This window comes from Hyla sarda, chromosome 11 (assembly GCF_029499605.1).
Source record: "Hyla sarda isolate aHylSar1 chromosome 11, aHylSar1.hap1, whole genome shotgun sequence".
Lineage (NCBI taxonomy): Eukaryota > Metazoa > Chordata > Amphibia > Anura > Hylidae > Hyla > Hyla sarda.
The window spans coordinates 95,095,187-95,116,557 of record NC_079199.1 but is presented as its reverse complement, the minus strand read 5'-3'; the positions used below and the strand labels follow the sequence as shown (position 1 = coordinate 95,116,557).

The following is a 21,371-nucleotide window of genomic DNA, read 5'->3' as shown; positions in this document are numbered from 1 at the left end:
TGTGGGATGATAAGGGGATGTGTGGGATGATGACAAGGGGATGATGAAGGGGGGATGTGTGGGATGATGACAAGGGGATGATGAGGATGTTAATGACGGGTCTGGATGATGACAGGGGGGGATGAGGTATTTCCCACCCTAGGCTTATACTCGAGTCAATAACTTTTCCTGGGATTTTGGGTTGAAATTAGGGGTCTCGGCTTATACTCGGGTCGGCTTATACTCGAGTATATACGGTATTTAGGCTCTGCCTATGGCTTGTCTTGTGCAATAGGTATCTGCTTATTCCACATAGGCATTTGCTTGTTGTACACAAGAAACCACACATTTATGCCAGACGTATAATTATATGCTTATTATTTCATGTACTTTTATTATCTATTGCCTGTATTTTATGTGTTCTCCACACATGGGCCCTGTGAGGAGTAACCTTTTATATATTGTCATTTTAATAAATATATTTCATTATTATTGAAGCACGACCAAGTAATCTATTCTATAATTTTAAACTCAAATATAATATACCCATACTCACCTAGAAGGTCCGGGCAAAAGTTTTTGTTTCTACTTGTGGAATATATACAATCAAAATAAATTCATACCAAGCAAAATGTCAGCAGATGGCAGTCTGTATTCTGTCTGCAAACAGCCTAGACAAGCTTGGCCCTGGCGCTAAGCACAATCAATCTGAGTACCTGGGGTACTGCACGCATAAAGCCATCTTCACACATACAGTATCCTGTGCATATTTGATGCTGCCTATTTCAATTTAAACTAATTGACTACGCACAGCTTCAAATCTGCAGCTTTAAATCCTGTGCATCAAATATGTTCAGCATACGTGAATACACCCTTAGGGTATAGTCACAGTTACTGTATGTTGCTATGTATTTGCTGCTGCATATTGAAGTCAATGGGTAACAAAATCAGCGTAAAATATGCAGCAGGAAACAGGCAGCAAAATAGCACGTGTGACCCTACCCTCAGGGTCAGTTCACATGTGTGCATTTTCTGCTGCAGATTTGCTGTAGCAGATTTTGCTGCCACTGACTTCAATTGGTAGCAAAATCTGCAGCAAAAAATACACAGGTGTGAACGAACTCTTACACTGGGAAGAATATGTTTCTATACTGCTAACAATTTCCTGATAGCTCTATATACATTCCCTACAGATGACACTACACAGGAGACTTGGGTGAAGATAAAGGAAGCATAGAGACTCCATATTTTTTTGCACAAGTTCTTAGAGCTACAAATAGCCTCATGACCCCTTTATTTCTGATGTCTTAAATTAAAGCCTAAATATTGTGGATCTCATTATGGATGTAATTCTCTTCTACAAAAGACAGCTGGTGCAGTCAACGTTCAAAAGGAACCTGTCAACACTGCATGCAGTCCAAACTGAGCAGACTCTAATATATAATTTTGCTGGAAAAAGATCCAGTATTGCTTGTACCTTGTTGATTTAAACTCCTGCTTCTTCTATGCTTAGGATTCCATTGGGTTGTCCTAATCAGTGATTGACAGTCATTTCTGTATGAATAGTTCTTAGTAAGACCCCCTACTCCACTTCCTTAGCATAGAAAGAGCAGGATTTCCTTGGCGTACCCCTTCTTAAAATGAAGCCATCCTGCTGATCGCAACACTCTGGCTTCTGTCCCCCCTGGAAATCCACTGTGACCAATAAGGAACACTCTTGCTTATCCTGTAGAATTAGCTGAAGCCTATCCAATAAAATGAAGACTTTGTAAGACATATCCCCTATGACTTCACCATAAGTCAAGTAGCCTTTAAGACAGACGTGGGTCCTTAATTGGGCTTCCATCTATGAACCAGAGCAGAGAGACACTGAAATGGGTGTCTCTCTGGTTCATAGATGGAAGCCCAACCAAACACCCACCCCCATCTGATAGGATACTTGACATACCCTCTATACCAGCACATGAACTGTATGTAGAGAATTAAAATTGGGCCTGCTCATACTGTCTATAGTGTAATCGCACAGAATCCTGAATTCCTGGGGTATTATTGTGCCACTAAATCTGTATGGCATGTGGAAATTGAGATATATATAATATATATATATATATATATATATGGTATTACAGCTCTTGACTAGAGTGTAGTTTGGTGCAATTTCTCACACATAAACGGTGCCTTATCTTTTTGTTCCTCTTAAAAAAACATCAATTGAATGGTCTGGTCAACAAGTATTATAGACCCCCTCACAATGACTTCACAGCATTCTCCAGCCTTTTTCCCTGGTTCTGTTTCTCTTGTGGAACGTGTTGTACATAAAGAAGATATATGTCTTTTGAACACTTTCTTTGTTATGGTCTTGATAGTCATATAGAACAACCAGTGAGCTCTTTTCAACTAACTTTATTTATCAAAACCAGACAAGCCCCTATAAAGACCAAGTCATACAGCAGAAATGATAATGCTATTAAAGCTGAAAATAACTGGAGTATAACATGGTCTTAGAGACTACAACTACCTTATGAAGGTCAATGACTATAGTTAACACCTCTCCTTCATGTGTTCCCAATGTCAGGAAGCAGAGAGAGAAAATAAAAAATGTCTGGGGGGACTACACTTTATATGTGACATGGAAAGATCCTTAACCTACCAAAATACTGGCTCGTAATTTCTTGAATCTTCCGAGCCTTTTGTTAACCTGGGAAAAAAGTAACTGGTGGCCACAGGATTCTCTCCATGTCACATGGACAGCTAATGCAGGTCTACAGTGTGAGGTCTTCACTCATCAGTTACACATATTCTAGTAAAAGGAACTGGTTATCACTTTCATGCTGCCTGAGGCACAAGTCATCAGGCTGGTCCTTGTTGGCTTCTCCCGGTCTAACTAGCCTTGATGAATAGATCTTTCCCTACACCAAAACAGAAAAAAATCTGGTGAGGTGGGAAGAAGCCACCTGGGGCCGCCCGTGATGTCGTATGGTTCGAGCAGCATGAAAATGATGACAGTTTTCCTTTAAAAGTGACATAAAGGGAGAAGGATGTTGGAGTTAACTGCAGTTACACTTTAAGTCTTAGAGGGTAAGTTGACCTGTGTGTTAATATGGTGTTCTAGAAAGGAAAAAATAATAGACAAAAAATTTACTGATCTTGGTCCATCTGGTTTGCAACTGTATGTAGTCACGTGACATTTTGTCGATCAAGTCCAGTGGTGGTGATGTATTATCCACGTCTTATGGCTGTGATCGGCTGCCAACATCACGTCATTACATATAGTCAGAAATAAGAAGGATCAGCATTTCAGGAACAGTGCAAAATCAACAAAGTATGAATTTATTATTTTTCTTAATTTTATTTGTTTAACATTTCTTTGCCATAATAAACTGTATTTTCCACATCCCAGAATTTTTGTAAGAAATATATCTGCTAATTCTATTGCTAGTATGTTTGTATATTTCATTACAATATATATCATATAAATAATGTGTTAACAAGGTTTTCCAGAAACATGTACTGATGGCCGATCTATTTCTACAGCCATCATTGTGGCCCCTGTGGTGTATGATCCGAGAGTATGGCCCACCAATGATCACACATCCACAGGCCAATGATAAATGTTTCTTGAAAACCCCATTAAACTTTGGATATCATAAAAGTCTCAAATACTTTAGGTTTAAACAGCTGTTTGATGGGTCTAAGCAGGGACACATGCCGATTTTTATTTTTATATATTTTTTTGGAATATCAATTTTTGGGTGAATTATAAATGAGCAGTTCAGATAAGATCTACATTGTGATACTTTACAAACAGCCACAGTGAAAATCAAACAATGTCAAACACAAGAGCGAGGTGAGCATGCAAATATTGCAATCTTGTCTGAAACAATCAAGTTTTTCCCCAACTTGTGCACAGTTCAAGGCAAAAAAAAAAAAAGAAATAAATAAACACACGGTGGAGGTGAGGGTGAGCGTGTGAACTATGTGGAAAGAAAAAGAAAATACGTGCAAGTATACCTCCGAAACACTATAGGTGGATGAGCAGGAAGGAAGCCGAGCCTGGTTGTGCAGTGAGGGAAAAGAAAACACGGTTAAATAAGGAATGGCGTCAACAGAAATGTTTCAGAAGATATTCTGTAATTGTGGATCCAGCACAAAAACAATAGCAGGGGGTTCATTTAGAATCACAGACAACAGGACTTTGATCTTCAATTAAGACAAATTGTTTCTTGTCATTGATGCATATAAAAGAATCCTATGGGAGCCCGCGATTGCCCAAGGCTCTTTTTGCCATAGGAAACAACAGAAAACAAAATGAAGGATTTTTATTTTATTTTTTTCGTAATAAATATAGGCATGCGCAACATGGACAAAGCTTACACATTAAATACTGATTTTCACTTTGGTGACAGTTTTGAAAAAACAATTATTAAATGACAATTTACATACAAGGTACATACTGGGAACAATAAACATGTTTATAAACATATATATCGGAACATACTAGTGAACTGTATAGATCTTTTAGGAATAGAAAATACTGTACACTTTTGACATTTCTGTGTTTCCTCCATATTATGAAACCATGCAGTAAATACCAGTGGCCTCCAACCTGTTGATAGACTACAACTTCCAGCAAGTTCTCACGACCACTGGTGGTCAGGTCATGTTAGGAAGTATAGTTTTGCAGTAGCTGTAGAGGTCAGAGACCACTGCAGTATTGTCTTCTTCTAGCAGCATATATCTCAGTATTCTTCATTTATCTATATGTTGGAGAAATGCCCTTGAATTTAAAGCGTACATCCTACAATGGTCCTACGATCATCCTACGATGATCCTACGATAGGCTTGCATGTGATTTCCGGCAAAGGAGTCTCCTGATCCCTGTAGTCTCAGGGCAAGTCTTGGGCTCCAATGTTGTCGGGAATGTTAAACAGATGTTCTTCCACCGAGACCACCGAGGTACGCTTCAAAGCAAAACTATGATCACTGATATACAGAATGATTTCTCCAAGATCACCACCTTACGTTGAACTTAAAATAAGACTTCTAGGGTTGTTCCTCTTAAAGGGGTACTCCACTGCTCAGCATTTGGAACAAACTGTTCCGAACGCTGAAGCCGGCAACCTGTGATGTCATAGCCCCACCTCCTCGTGATGTCACACTCCGCCCCCTCAATGCAAGTCTATGGGAGGGGGCGTGACGGCGTCACGCCCCCTCCCATAGACTTGCAATGAGGGGACGGGGCTATGACGTCAGGAGCTCCTGGCGCCGGCTCCAGCGCTTGGAACAGTTTGTTCCAAACGCTGAGCAGCGGGGAACCCCTTTAAACCCAAGACCAATATGAGGAGTGAGGAGAACAGAAAGATAAGAAGTCTACATTAAGCTGGCCATACACATAAGATAGCTATTGGCCAAACTCTCGTTTAGCCACCAGCTAGCTCTTTCGATCCCCCAATGCACATTTGTGGAGGTAAGCTGCTTCCTCTGGTGGTGGCTTCACTAACCGAAAGCAAGAGGACCCAGTTCAAGACCCAAGACCAATATGAGGTGTGAGGAGAACAGAAAGATAAGAAGTCTACATTAAGCTGGCCATACACATAAGATAGCTATTGGCCAAACTCTCGTTTAGCCACCAGCTAGCTCTTCCGATCCCCCAATGCACATTTGTGGAGGTAAGCGGCTTCCTCTGGTGGTGGCTTCACTAACCGAAAGCAAGAGGACCCAGTAGTTACAATCCACCAGCCCTATCTATCTCTTTCCTGACGTCTGCTGTTGTGGAGAGTCTGGAGACCACCATGCACATCAAATGTTTACATCGTTTTGCTGAAATTGGCAGGTTTAGCTTAAACTTGTCTTATGTGTATGGGCAGCTTTTAGGAGAAAAATAAATACATACATGTATGTATTTTGGGAAGAGGGGAATTTGGGCACTGTAGTTGCTTTGCTAATCTTTAAGGTTTTACTTATCTCTATAGAATGAATTATGTATATATATTTAAGACTGATTCTTATAAAGAGGCTAAAATAGAAGTTATAATGCAATGCTGAATAACATAATAGCAGGGCAATGAAATCTCTTCATTTTCTTCCCTATTATATCCAAAAATGTATTCTCTAATATTAAATGTAAAATGTTTTTTACCCCCTTTTAGACAGTGCTTTGGGGATAATGCTAAAAGCTCAGTTTCTTAACATTTTGCCATACCAATGCCCCGCAGACCGAAGGAATCCAAATTTCACATTATGATTATAAGAGCAGCCTAAAGAATACAACATACTAAGGTATATTTATTACAACACCACAAAAATATCGAAAGGGAACCTGAATAATGAATTTATAAGGAGGTCAGATTATTAAAACATTTTTAGCTAGAGTTTTAGATCAGTAAAAAAAAAAAAAAAAAAAAAAAACATCCACAACAATAAATTGGAATCTGCTTCAGCAAAACAAGCTCTTCCGAGGAGAGACTTTATATTACTGCCATCAATTACTAATAGGAAATTATCTCCATAATAGACACATATACTTTCATCCTTACATATATTTAAATAAATCTACATAATGGATTATTTTAATAGAGATTTTAATCCTCTTTTTTTTTTTATTAAACATTTGATGACTGAAGGGTCATCTGCATTTTCTTTAAAAAAAAAAAAAAAAAAAAAGGCTTCTGTAACACCTGGGAGATGCTATATTTGGCTACACCCTTCCCCTGCAGAAGCTACCAGGGTAAACCAGCCATTAAGATGTATTGCATGTTTGCCCCACATCCACCAGAGCGTGTTTAATCTACCAAGGGTTTTTCAAAAGGGACAACACCTTTAAAAGGGCCGTTGCTCAGCATTTGGAACAAACTGTTCCGAACGTTGGAGCCGGGAGCTCGTGATGTCATAGCGCCGCCCCCTCAATGCAAGTGTATGGGAGGGGGCATGACAGCCATCATGCCCCCTCCCATAGACTTGCATTGAGACGGCGGGGGGATTGGGGTGGTGACGTCACGAGAGTGCGGGGCTATGACGTCACAAGCTCCCGGAGCCGGCTCAAGCTTTCGGAACAGTTTGTTCCAAATGCTGAGCAGGGGAGTACCCCTTTAAGGACATTATAACTTTTCATTAGACAGATTGTCCCACAGGAGTTTCCTACAAACCAACTTAAGAAATATTGGAATCTTCAATGAAAATGTGAATGTATATGATAAAGCTTAAATGAGTTGTGTAAGGGCCATATAAGGTTGTCAAAGGTCTGAGGTGCCCTGTAAACAAGTGGGGGGGGGGGGGGGGGACAGGAGGCTCAACCAAATAATTAACATATGGGTGCTGCCCTAGTGTTTAACAAGTAGAAAGAAAGAAAAAAAACTCTCCATGATGGCACACACCAAATAATGAAAAAAACTATACTTTATTAATTACACATGATACACAGAAACCCTCTAAAATCAATTAAAATATGCCCATGAAAGGCAAAAAAACTCCCCATGGGACGGGGCCATGGATCCCACCACCTGGGCGCTCAAACCCCAATACTGTGTGTGCAACGGTCCCCAATAAACTGCCTGTTTAGTATGCAGTCTTATGTAAATCCAACACCTGCCTTTCAGAACCCTAGTAGTCACAAATAAAAAACTACTAATGATATAAACCTCACAAATGCAGGGGGCTCATAAAATAGTAGACATCAGACCAGTAGGGGGGAGTTCAAAAAATGTACAGTCAGAATCAGGTGGCTCGAATGTCACACGGGAAGCAGCATTCAGCCACACATCCCCTATTACACAGTGTAGCTGGTGGCCAATGATTTTTTGACAGATGAATTAGTGTTTTCTGTCTAATCACTGCCCTTATTACATAGGGATATTAACATGTTCAATCAATAATTACCCCGTGTAATTGGGCCTTAAAGGGGGACTCCGGTGCCAGAAAGTTAAACAGATTTGTAAATTACTTCCAATACAAAATCTTAATCCTTCCAGTACTTATCAGCTGCTGTATAATACAGAGGAAGTTCTTTTCTTTCTTTTTTTTGTCTGTCCACGGTGCTCTCTGCTGACACCTTTGTTCTTGTCAGGAACTGTCCAGAGCAGGAGAGGTGTGCTATAGGGAATTGTTCCTGCTCTGGACAGTTCCTGACATGGACAGAGGTGTCAGCAGAGAGCACTGTGGTCAGACAGAAAAGAACTTCCTGTGGAGCATACAGCAGCTGATAAGTACTGGAAGATTTTTGGATTAAGATTTTGAAATAAAAGTAACTTACAAATCTGTTCAACTTTCTGGCACCAGTTGATTTAAAAAAAAAAAAAATGTCCTCTTTAAGATGTGTCTGCCTTGTTTTAAAGAAACAGTATGACTATTCCGAAAAAAGATACATAGACTTCCATTTTCTCCTATAAGCAGCTTGCTTATTAGCTTTGCTATGTAGACTAGGGCAAGATATTCACAGTTATTTCATTATCAATAAAGTGTGAGTTAAACTAGCCATGCACATTAGACTAACATCGGATGGACCTGCCAATTTCGGCAGGACTGGCCAGCTAACTAATTTGTATACGGGTTTCCTGAATCTCAACCCAGGACAGATGTTGAAAGTAGAGGTATCTGGCAGCTGGATTTTAATGTGCAATATCTATGTGAGTGAATCTGCCACCAGTGGTGTTGGGCAAAGGCTTCCTCTCCTCTCTTCATTCAAGACACATGCTCACTAAGGCAAAAGTTCATGAGTATGAAGGGTTGGGAAAGCTACTGTATCTGTCACCAGCTATCCTAAGTGTAAAAAATATTGTTTTTAAGTAAAGAAACAAACACTTAACACAGAAGACAATAACTTGAATTGTTAAGGTTAGAAGAAAAGGTAACACTTATCGTGACAGAGGCCTTTATATAAGGACAGGAAAAATGTGAGACACTTGATTGGCTGTTAAAGGTAAACTCATCATTTTTAAATGTACAAGTTAAAACTTAGAATTTGACACAAAAAAGGGCGAAAAGGTCCATTGAGTCCGTCCATTGTATTTTGTATTAACTAAAACCTTTCCGAAAGACCACTATTGATTGATATTTATCTAAATGCTAATTTTTTTCCCCCTTACATCCCAGTTAAGTTGTTCCTTTTCTTTGAGAGGATCACTCCTCTAGAAGTCGATTTTTTGATACATATGCAAAGGATATTTGTCCCAAAGTGATTTTAGTGTGTTTACTCCTCTTGGGAAATCTTAGTATGTAAAATTATGTAAAATATATTCAAGGACAATCATAATTAATGGATCATTTTTTAGGTAATCATTTATTATATTTATCTGAAAAAGAAATGCATAGTAATGCAAATGACAGTGTCAGATATGACAAAATATTAGGAAAAGGTATTTAACAAATTCTCCACCCAAGCTGTATTACTGAGAATAACTTCCCTAAGCTTACACTTATAGCAGCCAATCAAATTTGTTTTCACAGTTAAAGGCTATGGACACCTTTGATATGCACATTTTCTAATTCTTGAAATCATGCTCACTAATGCTATTTGCTCTCTACACTTGTACACTGCCTTTTGTGTGCTCTACTCTCCTTCTCCATCCTGTGTGAGCTGTCCTCCAAGGATTCTATCCCCTCTGTCCACAATCTGAGTTGACAATGTAACTCATTCGCCCTCCCTGCCACAATCACTAACAAAAGGTCCATCTAAAAGAGCTAAATAGTGGAAAATTTCTAATGAAGACTATTTAAAAATACGGTGCAAAGGTATCCATAGCCTTTAAGTCTAATTTTGGGCAACAGTATACTTCACACCAACACACATTTCAGTGTCAGATATAGGGATGCTTTATACACATACTATTTTTTATTATATAACATCATAACCTGTAATGGCTGAAAAATACCTCAACATTCTGACCTATTAATCTCCATGTTTTGATCTAGTGGAAGTACTCAAAATGTCACAATGTAGAAGGAAACCACATAGGCAAGAGTAACAATTTTTGATTAACTGATCCCCAGACTGCAAAGACTACTAAGACCATGACTGGTAACACTAATACACAGAGTTATGAAGGGTGCAGATTCTAAGAGGGTAGTGCATAGTGTAAGAATTCTATTCTTTTGGAGTTCTTTGAATCCCTGAGTCAAGTCTCCCCTTGGGCCCTGCGCTAGGTGTAAAACACTACATCAGTTTTACCTGGAGTGTTTCTTTCAATGGTTAATATAACCTGTAATTGTAACATGTCCCCTATATAGTCAACAGGTAATATTTAATAACTACAATAGGGCTGGTTCACATCGGCATCAGCAGCTCTGTTCCGGGCTTTGGTTGCAGATTCTGTTCAATGCATTGAAGACTAAGCTTCACAATGGACACCAATAGAGCCAATGGACTGCTTGCAGCGTTTTTTGTTTGCTTAGCTCCAGCTAAAGAAACAGAATCCATAACAGAGTCCCTGAACGGAGCTCCGTCCTAGATGTGAACCTTGCCAAAAGATGAGAAATGACAGCCCAATAAGTTCAACCTATTTCATATCATATTATACACATTAGAATTAGATTTGTCCTAACAATGATGAAGTTCTAAATATCCCAGAATATAGCATTGGACTTGCTAGTAACTAGTAATATACAAACACAAAAGACACATTTATTTGTATGTACAAATGCACAATACTAAACAAAAATTTAAGACAACTTAGTCACACCATTATCCTACTGTAACTAAAAATATGACAAAAACAGACCTGGGGTACAATCCAACGACTGAGAATTAACATGGTAAATCATTATGCTTTATTAGGCTTTTGACTGAAACTGATGTGAAGTTGTGCAATCCTATTAAAATAAAGCATACCTAACACCTTGCTATGGTGGTAAAATCAAGGCTTGCTTTATTAAATCTTCGGACAACCATCACATACAGCGAAAATGTCTGACACGCTTTGCACCAGAGTGCTTAGTCGGATTCTACGTGTCAGACATTTTCACTGAATGTGACTGTTGTCCGATTATTTAATTAAACAAGCCTTGATTTTACATGCAAGCCTTTGGTGCTGGACGCATCTCTTTCTTCATGTTCGTTTACTAAGCCGGGGGGCGGGACCGGCACGTCCTTGCACAGGTGGACTGGTGATTTGCAGCATGAGTGAGCGGTACACATACTTGCATTGTTGGACCTTGTTATGGTGTATTTATTCATTAGACCACCTCTCTCAGTTTTTTGATGCTTTCACCACATTGTTCATGACTTCTTTATTGCTAAAAGTGACCACATTGCCTTTAAAAGCAACAGACAGTGTAATATCTGTAAGCATTTTCTATACAACCTCTTGGAAAGCCAGTACCGAGCTACTTGGTTGTCATGTAGCATGGCCAGCATAGGCTTGGGGACTATATGAGGATTGTGCGGAATTTCAAGAACAACCCATTCACGTAGCTAAAACTATGTTGGCAAGTGGTTCTCCATATGTCTAGCATACAGCTGAATTTTCAGTTTTTACAAAAAAATAAAAATTTTTATAAATAAATAATACTGGTAATAATAGTAATAAATCATTTTAAGGGCTCGGGCTGGCTTAAAAAATAGCAGAAGCTGTGTGAAAGGATATCATTTATACAAAGCAATCTGACACCGCTCCACACCAGGTAACTGCCACACCAGTACTTCCCTCTATTGCTCTGAATCCTTCATCTGAACTCAGTCCTTGGTGCAGACAATAAATTTAGAGAGAATCAGACTATACAAACTTGAGAACTAGGAACTGTCGCACTCACCATTACTGAGAAACCTCTTCTTTATTTATATATACTTACGCAACGGTGTAGGACATAGACATACAGCAGGGGTGTATAAGACAGGCGATCACGATTTCGTGCCTGCCGGCACTTCGTCTGGCCTTGACACTGTTGTGTAGGTATGTATAAATAAAGAAGTTTCTCAGTAATGCTGTGTGAAAGGAAATGTCTAGTGTTGCAGAGAAAAAAAAATGTCTGTTAAAAAAAACAACAAAAAAACTAAACAAAATAAAACAAAAGAACCAAAAGAACAAACAAAACAAAAAAAATTACTTACCTACTCAGTCCAAAACCCCCATTGCACTAGTGCCCATTAATGAGCGCATTCTGGTGATGTCTCGACACATAGGTTATGTCACTTCTGATGCCAGTAATTGATCAGAGGGGACCAGGTACTATCTGAACAGCAGCAGTGGGGGGATTAGGAAGGTTAGTATGTTTTTTTTTTTCTTTTTAAAGCAAGTCCGGGCCGCCTTTTTTTTCAGGACCAGACAGCCTCTTTAACACAAAATTCTGCAACAGTGTCTTGGAGCCAAAAGTTTTAATGATATCAACATGACATGCAATTTAGCTATTTGGAAAAGATGCTAAAAGTATCCTACTCATAGTGGTCCAAGAAGATGACATTTACTCAATTTTGCTGAACTTGCAGTCTATATAATTATCAACATTTTTTTTGCTGGCCTTGTGCACACAAAGGGAAAAAAATTCCATCTGTGATTTTCTATTCCTAGCAAAAACTCATTCCTCTCAAGGGAAAGCACTGGTAAGATGAGCAACATAACGTGTCTGGTATCTACCCATCTCTAAAAATCTGAACAAACACGGTAATCTAGCCACATCAAATGGGGAAACTAAAGGAGAAGCCATGGTTGGTTCCTCGTCGGCCACTTGTAAGTTTGTAGCGAGATTTTTGGAAGAAAAACATCTTGAAATCACAAGGTTCCACTATCTCACCAACTCTAGAGGGCCGGACAGCTTTTAGGATCGCTTCAAGTGTAAGGGACAAGGGAAGATTCTGCTTAAAGGGGTACTCCGCCCCTAGACATCTTACCCCATATCTTAAGGATAGGGGATAAGATGTCTGATCACGGGGGTCCCGCTGCTGGGTCGTCTTTGCGTCACGCCCCCTCAATACAAGTCTATGGGAGGGGTGCGTGGTAGGGGATAAGATGTCTAGGGGCGGAGTACCCCTTTTACTCAAAATAAAAAAGGATTTTTAAGTGTTTTTTTTTTTTTTTTTTTACAAATACTGGAAGATTAATATTAACGGACAACTGTACAACAGAGTACACTCAACAATACTTTTCCATGCAAAAAGACATATAAACCAAGTACTCTGTAAGTCCATATAGTCTTAGTATGATCTCTGAAAATTCAAATGAAGCCCCTGCTTAATAAAGACACACATGATGAACAAAGTCAATGGAAGAATAGAGAAAGCTTAAGGGGGGGGGGGGGGGGGGAGTGAATATTCAGACTGTTGGTGTCACTGACTATCATAACGTAAAAGAAAAATACAGATTCATGAAAGATAAAAACAAACTCAAGAAAAAATATAACAAAATAAAAATTGCCGAGTTTAATCGTACATTTACTCGGAGAGAGTATCCTTTGTCATTGCCTTGCAGGTGATCTCTGAGATTCTCCAGTTTTCGATGAAGCTATATGTGGACATCAGAAAATCAATTGAAAAAGCATCCTGTTTCTTAAAAAAAGAATGAATAAAAACTTTTGATTCAACTTATAACATTTACCGCTACCATTCAGCAAGCAATAATATATATATATGTATATATAATTTTTTCCGTCAAAAACACATGTAGCATGCACTGTGGCAGTAATGACATAACTCATGGTTGGTATCAAGAGAAAATGGTATTTTTTAATGGTGCACATTTTTTAAACAGAGATTGCCAACTCCATTCTCAAAGACACCTATCAAAAGGTACAGATTTTTATAATAAAGGAAAAAGATTTATAGCTTTGCTGTATTTTTTCGAAGTCTTGAAAATAATTTGCAATGAAATGTTTTTGGTTTCTAACAATACCAGTGTACCCAGTGCTAAACTTTTTTTTTCCCCCTCTAGAGTCAAAAAACTGGTCACTATAACTTTCATGGATGCACCAAACTTTTGTTGATGTTATTGTCAAAAATGTAAATATATTTAAGGTTCCATAGTTTAATTCAAATATACTAAGCAAGAAAAATAAAGTTAATATTCAAAGTCAATAATAACAGGTTTGGTATATGGAATACCAAAAAAAGTGCTTGTGTAAAACACACCTATAATACTGTAAAATGGTTAGCATTATGTAAAACATTTGCACCTTTGTCTTGCATACTAAGGTCTATACCAGACAAAAAATAAGGTGAATTATGCCCTCATCCTGTCTACTAAGCCCTCAACTCATTCAGCAAAGGTGGATACAGCTATAAATTGTAAACAATCTCATGCTATGTAAGCAAATGCCTTAACCTTTTCCTGGATCTTTGTTTTTCCACAGCATATAAATGGTAAATATTGGTATTTTTTTAGGATCAATTCAGTGAACACAATAGTTACCGTAGTAGTGGGGAAAATGTCTTTAATAGAAAACTATTTTGGTTAGATTTTCTTTGTTTTGAAGGGACATGTCAACATTTTGATCAGTCGAGGTCTGGGTGTTCAGACCCCCACCAATTAATTGTTAGATAGAGCTGGGAGAAAAGTGCGGCTGACCAAGACAGTCCTATAGACATACACTTTAAGTTTGTCTTACTTAAAGCACTCTTTTCCTGGCTCGTTCTACCAATCACTTGGGGTCCAGGAACTCAGACCCTGACCGATCAGAACTTTTGATATGTCTCTATAACATGTCAAAAGTTTTTTTTGTAAAGTGACAGTGCCCATTTAAAAAGAGAAGCTGGCTTGGCTTTTCCAACCCTAAAGATCTGTGGTTTTCACCAAAGGAATCCATGTCTGGTCATACATTTCACCTGCAACAGCCCCAATATATTTCAGCCATTTAGATGAATGGTCAACCCCACACAATGCATTGGAGTGGTTTTATTAAAGGGCTTTCAACATTAAAAGTTATACTTCATTCATAAATAGAAGATAAACAGCTGATCAGTAAGGGTCCAAACTCCGGTGCCCCCACCAATCTCAAGAATGGAGTCAAATGTCCCAAGAGGGAATGGAGAAAATGCATACTTAACCACCACTCCATTTATTCTCAATGGGACTTCTGAATTCTGACGGCATGAATGGAGTGGTGGGCAAGTACGCACACTGCTGCTCCATACATCAGAGAGAGATTTGACCTACTTTCTCATGATTGGAGGGGGTTCCATCGGTGAGACACCCATCAGTAAGCTGGATATCCCCAATTATTGGATAGGGGTTAACAAAATCTTAGGATAAGCCTTTAAGTACATATGTGTATAAAGTCTTTATCTAGGTGCTTGTAATTATACTACAGACATCCCAACTCAATTCATTTGAACAGAGATACACCAGGAGAAACCTAGTACTATATATTACACATAAACACAGTGAAACCTCTCCAACCCCCAACCCCCCCCCCCCACACACACCCCATGTCCACACCAGATTCATCCATGACCGTTTTTCCATTCTCCTAAATACCTTTTATTTGTGGCTTTATTTAGAGGACGACCCCTCTATCTTTTGGAGTGGTTGACTCAAAGACATATTGCTGTACAGTATTCTAAGCATGGTCCTTTTATGTATTAGGCTCTCCGAGTGATAGCCCTGAGTGGTGCAAAGGATTTTTGATGAACTTTTTAATTTAATGAGCAGTTTCTTCTCCAACAATAAGTGTTAAGATGCAAACGAATCTATGTATTTTACTGCACTTATGAGAAAAAGATGGGTTCCTTAATGACACTTTTGGAGTAACTTTCTGCTGAGTCTACTCAATGGATGGTTTCTTGCCAAAACCAAAAATAACAGAAATGCTACAATGCTAATGTAACATCATAATATAATATGGGCGCTTTGTTCTGTTAATCTGCTCCAAGATAGGGATAGTGTAAACGGCGTATGGCATGAATGGGTAAAACACTTATTTTTTTTATAATCATGACATTTTGTGGTTGCATGAAGGTATGAAGGTATGCATCTGCTGCATGGTATCAAGGTCCCAAGTTTTAGGGGGGTGTTTGGTATCTAGAAAAAAAACTTTAGAAACAGAAAAAAGATGAGCTGCAGATGCTCAGTGGGCTTTACACGACAGCTAGTTATTGGTAGCTGCTAACTACAATCTCATGCAGCCGTTTGGGATAAGCTGTCATGTATGTACAGATATAGCACTATTTCTAGTCATTGTATAACTAGTATATGACATTTTTCACCCGTTTTCCACTCTGCAGGCTCAATTTTTAGCTGTGCCTGAGCTAATGGGTGGAGGTTAGCTGCTATGATGTCTCCTATATACAGCACAAACAAAAAAGGGTATCCTGCTCCCTCCTGTGCTGTCTTGCATTTTTTGCTTACATTCACAGGTAATACTAATTTATGCAAAGTTTGTTTAAAAAATTGTGCCTGTTTATATTTTATTTCTACATAACATGTACACAAGCTATTCCTTCTCCTTTACCTACATTATGTTGCTGTAGCACAAAAATGTTACCGATAAATTGTGCAGCATTCAATTTGAAGAATATTAGGAAGGCACTAAAATACTGTTTGCGCAATACATGGGGCATCAACCCAGTGATACTTCCACCAATAAATCTGAATGCAAAAGGTATATAAGATCTTATTGTACATCTTTTTGTAGCCAAAATCTTGCAGGTTACATATTTGGATTCTAGATACAAATGCTCTCTACACGACAAGTCGAACAATAATACTATACTGAATTGTGTCTATGATATTACAGTATACAACCTATTTAGTTTTGCCTCCTGGTGCCAATCTAGTCAACGGGCTGTGCCTGATGTTACATCTCAGCTCGATTTTACTTGGAAGGGGGTGAAATGCAATTGCCAGAAACCCCACGGATAGTAGTAGCACAATTTAAGGGAAAAAAGCTGAACGTTTTTTTATCTTAAAGTGTAACGGCACTCATGCTATGGCAGCCGGATATGTATACACATTTTGTGGCAACTTTAGAAACCAAGACTTTCCTGAGACTACAGTGATCAGGATATGGGATTGCCGGAAGCCCCATGCAAGTCTACGGGACTTCCGGCAAATCCATATCCTGATCACTGAAGCCTTGTGCAAGTCTTGGACTCGGAAGTTGCTGAGGAATTATAACACATATCCTGCCCTGAAGCCATCATTGGATGTAATGAAGCTAAAAGTACTAAGAAATGGCACCTATTGGATACATCACCATATACAGTATATTACAAAAATTATTATCATGCATAATAAAATAACAAAAATATGTTCCTCTAAAGTTGGCTATACATATTAGACTTCTGTTGCCTGAACCAGATGACCATTTGATGGCCGAAGTTGAGGGAGAACAGGGTCATACATGTTGGATTTCAACAGTCCTTTTGTTCTCTTGGTGTAGTAACTGGAGGTTCCTTAATTGAGAACACATGCATGCTTGGCTGAACCAAACATGCATATGCATACTGGTAAGAGTGGGATTCAAATAACCACATTCAGCTGACCGCTTATATGTATAGCAAGCTTAAAGGGGTCGTCCAAGCACAAAACATTTTTTAAAAAGGTAAAAAAAATATATAAAAATGGAGGTATACTCACCTGCCCTAATTCCCCACAGCTGTTGTTCCTATGGCTCCCCTCCACTTCCTGTGATGCAACAACCCTGCAGGATCATCCTATTCAGCAAATCATTGGCTGCAGTGGTTACCAGCTTTGGCCACCGATTGGCTGAGTGGGTAGTTCCTGCAGGGTCGATACATCACAGAAAGTAGAGGATATTAGGAGCCATTGGAATGACAGGTGCAGGGAATCTGGGTAAATAAGTATGCACTTTTTTTGCTATCACCATAACCCCTTTGAGAGTTTGTATTGTCTTTATGGTAAATAAGATTCTACAATGAATGGGATAAATTGTTACAGTATTAAAATGTATTCATACTGGGGCAGTAAATGTAATTTATCAAGAGAAAGAAAAATGTACATGTACTTTTGCTAAAAAAACATGTGTACTTAAGTTTCGATTTACTTTCAACAAGTTTGTCATGTTTCCACAGAAAATACTATATCTGGTATTTACAAGTCCACTGAGTGACAAATCCTCCACTAAGAGAGTCCAAATCCATGATTCGCTCCACGCTAATTAGGAGCTCAGTGTATCATTACTAGACGAGCTTAGGATGCATCTTATATATTCCACAATAGAAACACTTCGAGGAGCTAAGACAATCTATTTATTTGACAAGTATAATTATCTTGTGGATTGTCTCTTAAAAGAAGTCTATTTATTATTCCAAGTTCTCTCAGATAAAATCGTACACAGAGAAGAGTGATTGACAGCTTTGATCATTGTTTCCCAAAGTGGGTTCCATGATCGGGTCTACTGGGTCTCATAGACTTCTCTTCCACTAATGATGACTGTCTAGTTAAAAAAGTATGTCTTTGTAAAACTCTGTAAAGTGGTTATCTCATTAGGATAAAGACATTAGACAGAAGAATTCCCAGGTCAGGGCCCACTTTATGGGCCGGGAGGGAGAGAGAAACAGGGTGGCTCTGTTCTGGCTTAATGGAGTTATGGCTTATTATAGTTATAAATGTATTACCTCACCATAGTATCACTTACAGTATATGACTATGATCTATTTCCTACAGAAAAGTCCACATGCCTGAGCACTACTCTACAACCAGTATTGGACTGCCTAAAATAGAGTACAGTGGCCTCCACTGATCAGATACTTATCATGTGAATAGGTGATAGAATATAAATTTGGGATAAGGCTTTTAAAGAAACAAAGAAGAATTGGTTATCCAATTTACCATACTCTGTGACCCAAAATGTAAACAACTTTATACATTTAGACATAGCAGCGGTTCAGAGACCCTTTATGAGGTTGAAAAGGCATGTTATCAGGCATCCAAATCCACAATCGTACCACCAAGGAGGATAATGGAGTGCTACCAATGACTTCTTGAATAATAATATTTATTTTAAAAAATTATAAAAACATACAATGCGTTTCGAGGCCGGACCGGCTTCTTTCTCAAGTACTCGTGTTATCAGGCATGGCACAGTGGGATGTGGTATGTTTGTTCTGGCTTAGATAGCAGTGAACTAAGTAAGGGGATAAAAAAGGTTATGAATGTGTGATTGTGGGTCTAGATGCAGGGACTCACTGCGGCCTCATGAACGGGTATCCTGAGTCTTCTGTCTGACAGAAACCGCCAAGTACGATCTCCACTTTATCAGTACCATAGAAGTGAATCAAGCAGTGGCCACACATGCATACTACTACTCCATTCACAAGGGGCATTCAGGACCCCGGTTTTTGAGATTGCTGTGCAGTAGAACTTCATTTACTAACCAGATTCCTTCAAAATACAAAGACAAGAAGGCTACTCCAACTGTTGGGTTTATTTGTAGAAGAACCAGCCAGAATATGTTCCATTCCTTTGCAGTGTATTCACAGGAGAAAGGGCTTCTCTGTGGAATGGATGGACATGTTGGGTCCTCCACAGAGAGTGATGCTTTTTGTTGCTCCATTTGGCCTCTTCTTTTGCTAAAGGTTCTCAATGGGAACTCCCTTCTCTTATCTCAACGTCCAGAACAGAAGAAACTAATCAGCCATAATAATATTGCATTGTTCCCTCTTGTTCCATTAGACAGCATTTGACTTTTCGAGGCATCATCTCCATAAGATATCTGAAAGTATCCTGTGGTATTTGGCACCAAGACAATTGTAGCAGATCCTCAAGGTCCTGACAAAACATTGACATAAGAATCTGAGTGTGCAGCAGGGCACACAGTAGCTATAAAGGGGGGTACCTTATCTGAACAATGATTAGGTAGGTGGTGTGTCTTAAAGTGCAATTCCAGGACCCAAGGAACATGTCCTAGAGCCTTATGGTACATTCACACTACGGAATTCCACGGGCGGAATCCTGCGGTGTGAACTTAACATTAGTGTGAACAGGTCTCCGCGAGACGGCGGACAATTCCACCGCTGAAACTGTTCTGTGCAAAGAAAGAACATGTTCATTCTTTGCGCGGATTCCACGAGCACTGCATAGCCGTCAATGGTGACGGCTCAGTGCCCCGCGGCCCTAATGCCGAAGTATTTTAAGCGGTGGCTGCCAGATGGAATCTCCGCTTGCTGAATTCCGCAGTGTCCTTTTCCCAAAGTACAAACTGGTGCAATTTCTTCCCCAGGAAAGCACCTTACATGCAGAAAATGTTTACAAAAGTAGTTTATAAACTCAGGCGACCAGTCCAGTTCTGATGCTCACATGCCCATTGCAGCCACATTTGGCAGTGGACAGTAGGTCACAGAATGGGCACTTACATGCTCTATGTGTCCTGATAGCACAAGCTGCCCTAAAACCTAAGTTCCCAGCAGTCCTTGCTTCTCTACTGAAACTGCAAGAACCCTCCCACTCTGCCTAAACCTGGTATGTTATTCGTGTAAAGCTCTAATGCCAGGCTTGCCTTAGTGACCTAGGCAATGAGTCTGGTTTGCAACATGAAACTTGAGCAAGCCAGGGCCACAGTGAAGATGGAGGTCCCATGATCTTCCTCTCTGGGGGGAAATAAGGACCATCTGGTGGAGCATTTTAACCATTTCCTGCTAGCGAGTCAGCACCATCCTAGAAATAACTTTTGGAGTATGGCATGTCTTGTTATTATGCTGTCAACTAAATATCATATCCATGAAGGGAAATACCCCTTTAATGTTATGCCTGATCAGTACACGGTAATGTTGTAAAAAAGACAACCCCTTACAAATAGTTTATGTAAATAAAATATATTTGGGAAAATACGATGCTAACTTATTTAGGATTTTAAATGTTAAATTTCTGCATGAAAATTTCAATATACTACACTATAAGCTGTGGGCCCTGTGGCTCGACTCTCTCTTCTCAGACGACTTTAGGTCCATGCACCTCCCTGCCTAGTCTTCCTATTCTTCTAGGAGTTGTTGACCCACCTCCCTCCTTCCACGATTGAGCGGTACTCTTTCCCACAGGAGCGTTCCACCTGCGAGGTGTCCACAATTTCGTGAGTCTACAGTTCTTCCCCTTCCCCCATCTGTCCCACACCCACCCTCTTTCTTTCTCTCTTTTTCATCTTTCTCTCCCTCCCTCATTCTTTCTTGCCCACTCTCCTTGCTATATAAATTATAGGAGAGGCTCCTTTATGATATCTTGTGCATTTGTTACTACCGTATATATGTTTATTAAAATTTAATATTTATAAAAAAAAAACATATAAAAAAATGTCAATATATAACAATCATTCTAGAACACACAATGATCTAAGGGTTTGGGGAATCCTTATATTTAATTTGTAAGAATCTGTGATCATTTTTTTCCCACTATTTTTATGGTACAATAGCTTTTTATTACAACTATCTTTATAACATATATTTTGTGACTGATTAAAACTTTAGAACTGATTATTGTGTAAATACAATTCACATTACAAATCTTAAAATCAAGATAAGG

General features: G+C 39.1%; 1 protein-coding gene across 27 annotated transcripts in view; it reads right to left on the bottom strand.

The window, feature by feature from the left end:
• The window catches only part of GPHN (gephyrin), a 314,240-nt gene that overhangs the window by 59,030 nt on the left and 233,839 nt on the right, over nt 1-21,371 (bottom strand). For 15 of the 27 annotated variants that reach the window (XM_056546198.1, XM_056546189.1, XM_056546185.1 and 12 more), the window contains 2 exons: nt 13,335-13,406; nt 3,991-4,032 (listed from right to left, as the gene is read on the bottom strand). The exons of 5 other annotated variants lie outside the window; for them this stretch is intronic. In XM_056546198.1, the coding sequence (XP_056402173.1) occupies nt 3,991-4,032; nt 13,335-13,406 (114 nt within the window). The remainder of the gene's footprint in view (nt 1-3,990; nt 4,033-13,334; nt 13,407-21,371) is intronic. 7 more of the 27 variants (XM_056546188.1, XM_056546194.1, XM_056546192.1 and 4 more) reach the window with 2 other exon arrangements.